The following is a 12844-nucleotide window of genomic DNA, read 5'->3' on the forward strand; positions in this document are numbered from 1 at the left end:
TCAGTTTCGTTTATTTGCTTTGAATCTGTGATTTGCAAATGCAGCATGGGAGTGCAATATAGCTACAGCTATAATATATATATATGATACAATGAATATACTTTACATACAAAATTCAGTAAAATAGTACTCTCTAGTCGTGTAAAATGGTTGCAGATCTACATTGCAAAGTGGTACAAATCACTTGTTGTTAACATGCTTGTTTACCTAAACTTACCGCTTCCAGTGCGTTGTCGTATTATTATTATTATTATTATTATTATTATTATCATAAAGGTAACTATTAGCACTAGTATGAGGTCGTAACAGTAGGGGAAGGCGTGGAGGTTCTCCACAGAGAAAACAAAGCACAGGTAGTGAGATATGCCTTAAAATGGACGCTTCACTTCAGAATCTAAGTATGTCCGATGTTTTCAGACCTCAAAAGTGTGATCCTTCTGGTCTACCCCCCCCCCACACACACACACACACACACACACACACAATACATGTCATAAAACACTAAAACATCTTCCTGCTGATCCCAGACCAGAGGTAGGCAGTATGTCAACACCTCAAACCAACACCAAAGACAAGTTCTTAGGAAACAGAACGTCTGTTCTGTTCTGTTTCAGGTGGTTGCTATGGTGCTGCTAGGGCAGTTTAAAGTTTGGGTCAACGACCCCTTTGTTAAATGTTGTTGTTTGTTTTTCTTTATTGTGTTTTATAACGCGGCTGTGGCGCAGGAGGTAGAGCCGCCGTCTAATAATCGCAAGGTTGGCAGATCGGCGGTTCGAGCCCCGGCTGGCCACATGTCGAAGTGTCCCTGGGCAAGACACGGAACCCCAAATTGCTCCCAGTGAGCGGGCCGGCGCCTTGCATGGTAGCTTGCCGCTATTGGTGTGTGAATGGTTGAATGAGAGGCCGTTGTAAAGCGCTTTGGATAAAGGCGCTATATAAGTCAGTCCATTTATAATGCTGTCATTCAGAATGTGTATTATGTATTTTTATAAACTGTGTGTATGCAGAGCTCCCTTGTTAAAGACACCTCATTCTCAACAGGATTCTGCTAAAATAAAGATTAAAAAATAAATTAGATTAGAACGTGCTCATCTCCTCCCTTGGTTCAGGATTGGTTGATCGGGCTGGATCCACACAGCCAATGATGTGAAGGGAGGCAGACTCCCATTGGCTAGGAGGTCTAAAAGCATCAGACAAACCATTTTTTTCAGTTTACCGTCCCTTTAACAAGCCACCGAAAATAAATAAGACAGGGTTCAGTTCAGTTGTTGGCTTTTCCTTAATACATGTAATAACATGATCCTTAATACATGTAATAACACATGATCCTTAATACATGTAATAACATGATCCCTAATACATGTAATAACACATGATGATCCTAATACATGTAATAACAGATGATCCTTAATACATGTAATAACAGATGATGATCCTTAATACATGTAATAACATATGATCCTTAATACATGTAATAAATTATCCTTAATACATGTAATAACAGATGATGATCCTTAATACATGTAATAAATGATCCTTAATCAACGTACAAAAACATCAGTAACACATATACTAAAGCATAATGGTCCTTAACACATGGCCAATCACAATGGTCCTGGTAGTGTGGTGTTGATCCATCCAGCCAATCAGCAGCGAGCGTCACCCGGTTACCAGTTGTCCAGGAAATCAAAACCGGTCTTCAGGAGGTTGCTGCTTGTATTGAACTGAGAAAAACACAAACAAACATCTCAATAAGCAGGGTTCCTACAAGTTTCAACAAGTCAAATTTAAGACCTTTTTAGACCTTTTTAAGACCTCTTTGGATATAATTTGGGTCCTATTCGCGACACCATGTGATAGCTTTTTTGTCATCCTCAAGGTGATGAAATTAGGGATTTCACTGCCATACAGACAAAAAAGGAAGCGAATTGGCTTTTTTTTGGTTCCAGCTTGATTAATTTCTGCGTAAATAGATGTGGTCGGACTGACTTCCTTGCAGGATCTAATTTTTAAGACCTAGCACCTCATTTGGAGAGCACACAATGATATTAATCTGACCCTAGCCTGTGTGGGCATAGGGAACATTGATGTTACAGCACAAGATTTTGTTTACATTAGATTCAACCTTCGTCATTGCACAAGCGAAAATATGTTTTTTGCTCTAGGCACAGTCAGACATAGTCAACGCCCAAGGAGCAATTGGGGGTTAAGTGCCTTGCTCAAGGACACAACGGTAGGAACTAGGGGTGCAACGGTTCTCGGTTTTTTTACGGACGGTACGGTTTGCGTTCCACGGCTCAATTCACTAGTGAACCGTGACGGTTTTCGGTTTATGCTGCGATTTGGCTGCGTTCGTAAATTAGCTCTGAGAGCGCCGCAACAGTTTGAGGAAGCCCCGGATTCCTACAAGTCTGCGGTGTGGGGTCATTTCGCTTTTCCCGTTGAATACGACAATAAGGGGGGGAAAACAGTGGACAGAAATATTACTGTCTGCAAGCTCTGCTTAAAGCGTGTGCCATATGCAAATGGTTGCACCTCTAACATGAACCAGCATATTCGCCGCTACCACTCAACGATAACACTGACTGGGAGCAGGAAAGCCAGTCAGGTAGCGTCAGTGAGCAGACAGCAGTCTGATGCGTTCGGACAGACGTACACTACCACTTCAGAGAAACACAAAAAAATAACCAATGCAGTGGAGATGTTCATTGCAAAGGATTTGCAGCCCTTTTCGGTGGTTGGAGATTTGGGTTTTCGAAATCTGATAAAAACTCTCGAGCCCCGTTACAGTGTCCCCTCCCGTACATCATTCAGCACCAAAATAATCCCCGGTATTTACCAAACAACGCGCAGAGGCATTGAAGACGATTTGGCAAAAACACAGAGCTTTGCACTGACTACGGAGGGTTGGACCTCCCGGGCAACGGAGAGTTACCTCACTGTCACGGTCCACTACATGTCACCGGATTGGGAGATGAAGAGTGCAGTACTGCAAACTCGTCCACTATACGAAAGCCATACCAGCGCGCACCTGGCAGAGGAACTAACAAATGCAGTGACTGAGTGGAAGTTGGAGAGGCCAAACATAACAATTCCCGTAACAACAGACAACGCAGCAAATATCGTAAATGCGATCCATGAAGCTGGTGGACTGGGGCCACAGATCGGCTGCTTTGCGCACGTCGTAAATCTCGCCGCCAAGAAGGCAGTGGCAATAACCCCGGTGTCCCGCCTCCTGGGTAAGATCAGACATGCAGTCACTTTCTTCCACAAAAGCACCACAGCCCACCATATTCTGACAATTAAACAAGATATGTTAGACTTACCAAAACACAAATTAATCCACGATGTCGCAACTCGTTGGAATACAACACATGACATGTTGGAACGCTATGTGGAAAGTGTTACTTTTGTAGTGTGAATTTGTTTTCCTCCTGTTTGTATACGGGCTACCAGCTGTCAAGGCTAAAGTGCACTTTTACTTTCGAAAGTGTTTATTTATTTTTGGACATTTGAAAGTGTTTTTTGTTTATATACAATTATTATTACAATACATATTATGTATAAGCAAAATAAAGTAAAGTAACAGTTTGTAAATAAATAGTAGCATTTGTTTCTGAACCGAACCGTACCGAAAACCGTGACCCAAAATACCGAACCGTACCGAACCGTGGGCCAACTGAACCGTTGCACCCCTAGTAGGAACCTTAAATATGATGCCAGCAACCCTCAAATCACCAGCTCACATGCAGCTCCTTCCTGAGGCGGGGATCAAACCAGCGACCTTCCGATTGCTAGCCGACCTCTCTAGCCTCTAGACTACCTGCCTCTCTAACCTCTAGGCTACCTGCCTCTCTAACCTCTAGGCAACCTGCCTCTGTAACCTCTAGACTACCTGCCTCTCTAACGTCTAGACTACCTGCCTCTCTAACCTCTAGGCTACCTGCCTCTCTAACCTCTAGGTAACCTGCCTCTCTAACCTCTAGACTACCTGCCTCTCTAACCTCTAGACTACCTGCCTCTCTAACCTCTAGGCTACCTGCCTCTCTAACCTCTAGGCTACCTGCCTCTCTAACCTCTAGGCTACCTGCCTCTCTAACCATAGGGATGCTCCGATTTATCGGCCACCGATTTAAATTGGCCGATTTCACTCCAAATGACTCGATCGGGCAAAAATGGCCGATCGCAAAAGCCGATCTTTTAAGTTATTTTATTGTGGGAAAACGTTATTTCTATGTTGCGATAACTTCTCAACAGGATTTTACAGGGTTCTTTCAAACTATTGTAATTCTTGAACTATATGTGCAATCGGAAAAAAACAACAGTTTCTGAAAGCAAAGAAGTTGCACTCTCTAACCATTTAGGGTTATTACGGTAGTTCACCAAAAAAACAAATGCATTGACCTCTAAGCGTCATAGGAGCTGGAGAGTGATTTCAAGAGAAGCAGTATTTTATACTTTAGTGAGTTTCTGTACATATATGTTTGTGATTGTGAAATGTCATGAGGTTAGTTCTAGAGAATTTACCTGATAGAACATCGACATGCTAGAAACACATAACTACACATAATTAGATGATCATACCGCCCCAAACACAAACACGTCCCAAAACAAAAGTATTTACAAAAGCCTTACCAAATAGTAGTCCATGGCAAACGAGAATGGTGAATCCAATCCATAAAGTATGTAGTGATCGTTAAACTGTTGTTTATTTTTCGTGTTATGAAAAAAAACGAGTCGGCGAGTAGCGTAGTTCGAGGCTGCGTTCGTAAATTCGCTCTGGAAATCTGACCAGCAGTCATGGAATGCCTCTTGTCCAATCAAATTACTTGGTCCCTTTATGACGTTGAGCCCAGTGTGCGCTCCGGCGCTCTCAGAGCGAATTTACGAACTCAGCCTAGAACTACGCTACTCGCCGACTCGTTTTTTTTCATAACACGAAAAATAAACAACAGTTTAACGATCACTAAATACCGTCAGTTAAGCTGCGCCCAAAACCCTGATATGTTGCCACGTGAAACGATAAGACAAGAGGCCACGATACGATAATCGCCGTAGGAGGCGATTCGACTGTAGGCATGTGAAGTTATCATTTCTTCAAACTTGCAGTGGTAGCAACGGTGTGTGTGTTTTAGTAAATATAGCGTGCGTGTGTGTGTAGCTGTACGTGTGTGTGGCCCTCCTGTGAGAGGTGTGTGTGTACCTGTGAGAGGTGTGTCGTGTGTGTGTGTGTGTGTGTGTGTGTGTGTGGCATATCTCAGTATGTAGGCTATGCAGTGTAAGTAAGTGTGTGAGTTTATTCTGTTATTTATGCTATTATATCTAGTATTGTGTTGAGAAGCAATGGAAATGAATCAATAATTGATAAAGTAGGCTAACTTACATTATCATTGTTCTATATGCAACAGAACAGATCACCCAGCATTGCTAATGAAAATAATCAATGAATGTGAGTCTAATACCAATACTTGCTCAATAGGTCTTCAAATCTATTAAAAGTGTTCTTATAAAGGTCTTAAATGTAACTTGTAGAAACCTGCTTACATTAATTATGCGGGTGTTACGGTCAGGGCCATCGCTACTTACACGCGCATCATTGTTAGACTGTTAATGATAGAGCTAACCATCTACGGACAAAAAAAAAGTGTCACCTTTTTGGACCATCGCCAGTTTGCACCCCTGCGTATGTAAACCATGAAGGCCACGTTTATGATGTCTTTTATACAGCCATATCGACTGACTTGGGTCTGCGTTTGCTTGGTGCCTAATGGATCAAGACTTTTGTCTAAAAAGCAAAGTATATGTAGGCTATTATCCAGTCAGTAGGCATACAGTTATGTATTTTTAAAAAGATCGGTATCGGTATCGGTAGATCTTGAGGAAAAAAATCGGTGATCGGTATCGGCCCCAAAAATCCAGATCGGAGCATCCCTATTAACCACTAGGCTACCTGCCTCTCTAACCTGTAGACTAACTGGCTCTCTAACCTCTAGGCTACTTGCCTCTCTAACCTCTAGGCTACAGGAGACACAGCCAGGTGTCTCTGGGCCTCACCTGGGAGAAGGTAGGGCTGGTGGCCAGAGGGGGCGGGGGAGGAGAAGACTCTGGCTTCTGATTGGTCCTGGTGGCGCCCCCAGGGCGGCCGGGGGACCTGGCGGGGGGGGCAGCGGCGGTGGGGGGGGCGAGGGCAGCGTGGTGGGCCGCCAGGCCGGGGCTGAACACGTCGTCCACGCTGTGCCCCACGGAGGGGAGGGTGCTCTGGGCGCGCTCCCAGCCCGCCACGGTGGACGACACGCTGAGGAGGGGGGGGGCGAGGAGGGGGAGGGCAGGGCCGGGGGAGGGCACCACGCTGATGGCCGACGGTGGCGGCAGGGGGGCGATGGCGATGGCGACGGGGACAGGGGGAGGCGGGGCGGGGGGTTTGGCCGCTCTCTGCTTGGACACCCGCGTCACCGGCGGCGGCAGGGGGAGGTCCTCGTGGGTCCCCTCCTTGGGGGGGGGGTTGTTGTTGTCCTGCCGGAGGTAGGAAGGGAGGGGCTTCTCCCCCTTCTCCAGAGACTTGATCTGGCTGGGCGTGATGGAGAAGTCCTGCTCCCCGCCCTCCAGCCTGGACCTCTCGGCGCTGATCTTCCAGAAGGAGGACTCTCCCTCCTCCTTGCGGCCCAGGTTCAGGCCCTCGCCGTTGGACACCTTGCTGTTGCCGTTGGCCTTGCTCAGCTGGATGGTCTGGGGAAGCAGCTTGCTGGGCTTGGTGTCCACCAGAGAGGAGCTGACCACCCCCTGCTCTGACGGACCGGACGTGAGGCTGAAGTCCAGCTGGCTCTGGAGAGGGAGGGAGGGAGGGAAGGTGGGAGGGAGGGAGGGAGGGAGGGAAGGAGGGGAGGGAGGAAGGGAGTGAGGGAGGGAGGGAAGGAGGGAGTGGAGGGAGGGAGGGAGGGAGAGGAGGGAAGGGAAGGAGGGAGGGAAGGAGGGAGGGGAGGGGAGAAGGAGGGGGGGAGGAGGGATGGAAGGAGGGAGAGGAGGGAAGGAGGAGAGGGGTTGACAGAGGAGAATGTTACTGTGCATATTCAAAGTATTGACTTACGATACATAACAAAGAAATCTGATAATAACTCCACACTACAAAAGACGTCTTCATAAACAGACGTTTTTGTCACAACTCTGACAGACGCAGGTGGTCCTCACCTTGGTCTCCCAGGAGAACGGGGAGGAGTGCTCGTCCTGCCAGGTGATGTCCTGGAATTAAAGACATTTACATTTACATTTTTGGCATTTAGCAGACGCCTTATTCCAAAGCGACTTACAATCAATACATTTGACTAAGCAAGTGAATCAGCAATCCACCAGTCGTAGCAGGAAGAGTAATCTAGCTCAGGCTAGGGGCCATTGGCAGTCTCAGTGATGGAAGGAAACGTTTATTTTTATATATATATATAGACATTGGAGAACAGAGAGACAGTACAAGGGGGGCAATAGAAGTTTTAGGGGACACAGTAAAGGGGAAAGCAGGTGTCTCAGGAGACGCAGTGCCGGGGGGTAGTGGATGTCTCAGGAGGACAAACACAGATTCACACCGTCTCCTCAGTGAGGGTGAACAGCCAGGTCATCCCTCATACAGACGACTGGATTAGTAACGATCGGGACTGGCCAGATTTGATAATCCAGTAATCCAGTTTTTCTTCTTGTCTCAAACTGGGTCCAAAACATAATAGCCTTGAACAACGTTTCAATAAACCTTTTTATGTTTAAGCCTGAGACAAACAAAAGATGGCAAGTATTAAACTCTGAGCAGCCCAACAATGTCTTTTCTTTTGTCCTTGTCTTGCTGTGAATTATTATGAAATAATTGTCCAATGGCAATTACATTTCTAATGTCAATCTTGACTGTGACTCCAACACGCTAGCTAGATAGCTGCTCTGCATGTTTAGCACATCACAACATGCTGATAAAACATGAACAAGCTAAAAACACATAACTACGCATAACTAGATGACACACAGTCCCTTTTTTATTGATGGATAGGATTAGGGTTATATGGATGGATACATAGATACGTTCAATACGTTTTATGACAATAAAGTCAAGAGGCATGGTTTACTTCATAGGCTGCTGTGTTAGGTTAGTACATTATCTGGGTCACATCATAACAGTGAAACAATGACATTGTTAATCGCAATTATTTCTGAGACAATTAATTGTGCAGCAAAATGTGGAATTGTTAGAGGCCTCGGTGACGTTTGACAGTAGATCTCAGTAGATTTCAGCGTAGATTTGAGCCTCGGAAAAGTGCTATATAAATGTTATGAATTATTATTATTATTATTATTATTATTAGGCTAGATCTCAGTCCCTAGCAGACAGACAGACAGACAGCTAGGAGATCTCCCTGCCAGACAACCAGCTGTGTGCCTCTGGCCAGAGCTACAACAGCTGACCTAAACCCGATTTTTCTTTCTGGTTTTGTTTTGTTTTTAAACCACGACATTTTAGCTTCTTAAACCATAACACTGTTTTTTTATTATTATTTTTTTAATTAGTGGACTTTTTAAATAGGCACTACATTTTTATAAAACACTGCTTTGTCTGTCTGTTTTCACTGTATGTATTCATGCATGTGACCTGTGTGTTTTTTTAAATGTGGAAATGTATCCACTGTGTGACAGACAATAAAGCTATCTTGAATCTTGAATCTTGAATCCTAACCCCTCCCCACACACACACCTCATCGCCGAAGTGGACTATCTTCTGGCCGGTCTGGATGAGCAGCCTGGGGTAGCAGACCACCGCGGCCCGGTCCACCCGGTGCATGGCGTAGCGGGCCTGGATGTGCGGGTCCATCATGCCGGTGTCGATGGCGTCGTCCTGCTGGGCGGGGGACATCTGCTCCCAGGCGGGGCCGTGCTGCCGCCGGATCTTCTCCCGCTCCTGCATGATCTTCCTCGCCATGGAGCTGATGGACGAGAAGTACTCTGACTTCTTCTTCTCCTCCATCCTGTAGCCCTGCTCGGCCCCTGGCAGTGTCGCGGCCGCCATTACTACGTGTCTTCTTTAGTTCTGTTCTGTTACCAGCTGGACGACATTCCCTGGGTGGGGAAGGGAGCTGGTGACGTCAGCGTGTAAACACGGCAGGCAGGCAGGCAGGGCCGTGTAGCGGCAGCGCCACCTGGCGGATACAATGTGTTTTTAGGTTGTTTTTGTTTTTAACTTATTGTGTTTTGACGGTTGTTTTTTTTCTTTCTCTGTAGCACTCTGAGATTCTTTTGAATACAAATACAAATGCATTATTATTATTTATTTATATAATAATAATAAATAAATAGAATAATAATAATAATAAAAAACGATGTTAAAACTGCTCAAGTCTGGTTTATTTGTCTTTACTTGAATACAGGCACACAATGCAACGAAATGGCTGAGGCAGTCAACAGTAAAGTGTGACAAGGATAATAGACCAAATATAAACAGTAGCAATAATAAAATAATAACGCGGAGGAGAAACAGATCTGTGCTCTCTGAGCTGCAATAGTTCCCACCTACTTTCGGTCAGTAAACGTGTGGAAATGAAGATTTCTTCAAAATAAAAGCGCAGACGTTAAACTTGTTTAAGCAGCATTTTGTTGCATTGTATACTTGTATCCCTTGAAATAATAAATAAGGGAGGGAGGAGAGGAGGAAAGAAGCGGAGGGAAGAGAGGAGGAGAGGGAGGAGAGGATGTGAGAAGTTGTGTTTTTAACAATTGAGAAAAGGCTACAGTCAAGTGTCAGAGCTGTGTCTTCAGTAACAGTATCCGTCCACACGGTGGCGGTAGAGAACAATAGGCAGTTGTATGTGTCTATAGTGTGTGAGAGGAGAGGGGAGGAGAGGAGAGGAGAGGAGAGGCTAGGAGAGGGGAGGAGAGGAGAGGCTAGGAGAGGAGAGACTAGGAGAGGGGAGGAGAGGAGAGGAGAGGAGGAGAGGAGAGGAGGAGAGGGGAGGAGAGGAGAGGAGAGGAGAGGAGAGGAGAAGAGAGGAGAGGAGATCTATGAAGAACTACACACATCACTCTGTTGACAAGCATAAACGGTTGTGCTATAAGCAGCAAGCACATCAAAAGATGAAGCTTAATAATAAACACATTCGTAAATACAGATTTCAGAAAGCTCTGGAATCAGTTAATTTACGGACGGTCAGTTAAAAGTCTTTACAAACTAACTGTAAACATGCTGGACACCAACAGTAGCATTACCATCATTTAGGTGGCAGCCAACAAAAAGTGGAGGGGGACAGAATCTAGGTTTTGAAAAGTGGGGGGGACATGTCCCCCCTGTCCCTAGTGGAGATTACTCCCCTGCATCAAAAAGCAGGCTTGTTGTCTTGTTGTCTTGTTGTCTTGTTGTCTTCAGGAGCACCAGATGTATTCTCTGTGCATGTTATCTGCCCAGAGTGGCAGATTAATGTCTCGCTGGGCACTTTTCTAAAGCAAGGACACATTCCTTCAGGTTTAAGAGAGGTGCACTCAGCTAACGATTCACATAACACACAGCTTAATAATAATAAGAAGAAGAAGAAGAAGAAGAATAACTTTTTATTTGTATAGCGCTTTTCCTGCAAACGTTGCAGCTCAAAGTGCTCAAGGGGTTCAAGGGTACATTATTTGTCACATGCACAGAAATACAAAGTAAAACATGCAGTGAAATGAAATGGGACTAGACACTCAACACTGTGCCAGAGAAGAAAAAGACAATAGTAACAATAAAAAGACACAGGACATGAGACACATAAAGTGCTGAACATAAAGTTCTGTGCAAGTAGCAACACTATCCTGCGCTATGTAAAAAGACTAATTTTAAAAAGGCAGTAGCCTAGCGCAGTACAAGGGAACCAATTAAAAACCAGTTAATAAATAGGTGTGCTTTAAGAGATAAATAGGTGCGCCGCGGTCCTTCTACCTCTAATGTCTTTCGTTTAGCATGCAGACGGCCTGGGGGAAGAAACTATTTTCGAGCCTTTCTGTTCTTGCCTTCAGGCTACCAATCATTATATAATCATCATTTAATATTTTTTTCATTTAAAGGCAATATTAAAAAGATTGGTTTTATTTTCTGAGGTTGCTAATGTAAACTGGCAGTGCATTCCACAATTTGGGTGCATAAAATGAGAATGCAGCCTCACCAAATCTCTTCTTTTGTACATGATTTAATGATTTATGACATACCTCATTCAAATGGCTAGTACTAAGTGAGATCTTTAACACACGAATTAACATTAGCAGGACACAGATACATTTTAATATTACAAAGGAAAGGAAAGGAGAGGAGAGGAGAGGGGAGGAGAGGAGAGGAGAGGAGAGGAGAGGGGAGGAGAGGGGAGGGGAGGGGAGGGGAGGGGAGGCTAGGAGAGGAGAGGGGAGGAGAGGAGAGGAGATGAAAGGAAAGGAAAAAAGAGGAGAGGAGAGGAGAGGGGAGGAGAGCAGAGGAGAGGAGAGGAGAGGAGAGGAGAGGAGAGGAGAGGAGAGGAGAGGAGAGGAGAAGAGGAGAGGAGAGGAGAGGAGAGGAGAGGAGAGGAGAGGAGAGGAGAGGAGAGGAGAGGAGAAGAGGAGAGGAGAGGAGAGGAGAGGAGAGTAGAGGAGAGGAGAGGAGAAGAGGAGAGGAGAGGAGAGGAGAGGAGAGGAGAAGAGAAGAGGAGAGGAGAGGAGAGGAGAGGAGAAGAGGAGAGGAGAGGAGAGGAGAGGAGAGGAGAGGAGAAGAGGAGAGGAGAGGAGAGGAGAGGAGATGAAAGGAAAAGAAAGGAAAGAAGAGGAGAGAAGAGGAGAGGAGAGGAGAGGAGACCATACCATTTCAGAGTAAACGGATGCAGCCTCGGAATCTTGTGGCGTTCTAACTGACATTCCTTCCGCCTGCAGACTTTCCTGCTTGTTAGAATCGACTCTCTCATTTCCCCTGAAATTCACTCACCACAAACCACCTCGTACACTGTGTGTGTGTGTGTGTGTGTGTGTGTGTGTGTATTTCCATTGGCCAAGTCCCTGAAGGCTGTTCTACCCATTAGAAGAACAGGGCACAGTATGAATCCTTTCACCAGTTAGACATGACCTCATTGGCCAGAGCCATGCAGTGGAAAGCTTGCTTTGACCAATCAGATCAGAGATAACTATGAGGGAAGGAAGTATGAGGGCCATTTAGAAGTGTTAGAACGGGGCCCTGGGCTGTTTTAATAGGAACGAGAGTGTGTGTGTGTGTGTCTGGTGTATGTGTGTGTGTGTGTGTGTGTGTCTGTGTGTGTGTGTGTGTGTCTGTGTGTGTGTGTGTATGTGTGTGTGTGTGTGTGTGTGTGTCACCAAAGCGTAGTATCAACACAAAGAGTGGAAGTGGAATGTCGGAGGAAAAACACAGGAGTTTCCTGTTGTTGGAGAGAACAAGGAAGAGAGAGAGACAGTTGTGTTTAGGTGTGTGTGTGTGTGTGTGTGTGTGTGTGTGTGTCTGTGTGTGAGAGAGAGAGAGAGATTCAAGGGGAGAGAGTTGAAGAGTGAGTAGAGTAGAGTGTGGAAGAGAGAGAGACGTACCCGAGAAAGAGGGTGTGAGAGTGTGAGAGAGCAGGAAAGAGAGAGAGAGAGAGCGCACTAGAGAAAGAGAGAGTGTGTGTGTGAGAGAGAAAGAGAGAGAGAGAGAGAGAGACAGAGAGAGACAAAGGGAGAGAGTGTGTGTGTGTGTGTGTGTGTGTGTGAGAGAGAGCAGGAAAGAGAGAGAGAGAGAGAGAGAGAGAGAGAGAGAGAGAGAGAGAGAGAGAGAGAGAGAGAGAGCGCGCAGGGCATCAGTGGCCACTACGGAAATTACCCCCAACAACCAAAATCATCGGACGGAGAA

The 12844-nt window shown here is 45.6% G+C and overlaps 1 protein-coding gene across 1 annotated transcript; it reads right to left on the bottom strand.

Annotated features, from left to right (window-relative positions):
- Positions 1-1527: 1527 nt before the first annotated feature.
- On the bottom strand, positions 1528-9038 carry cUnh1orf198 (chromosome Un C1orf198 homolog). The gene is made up of 4 exons (XM_080525302.1): positions 8723-9038; positions 7186-7236; positions 6055-6822; positions 1528-1724 (listed from the first exon to the last, which is right to left on the bottom strand). The coding sequence occupies exons 1-4, from the start codon at positions 9032-9034 to the stop codon at positions 1668-1670; spliced, it is 1188 nt and encodes a 395-aa protein (XP_080381428.1). The 5' UTR covers positions 9035-9038; the 3' UTR covers positions 1528-1667.
- Positions 9039-12844: the final 3806 nt, after the last annotated feature.

Source organism: Nansenia antarctica (assembly GCF_963989245.1).
Source record: "Nansenia antarctica genome assembly, chromosome: 3".
Lineage (NCBI taxonomy): Eukaryota > Metazoa > Chordata > Actinopteri > Argentiniformes > Microstomatidae > Nansenia > Nansenia antarctica.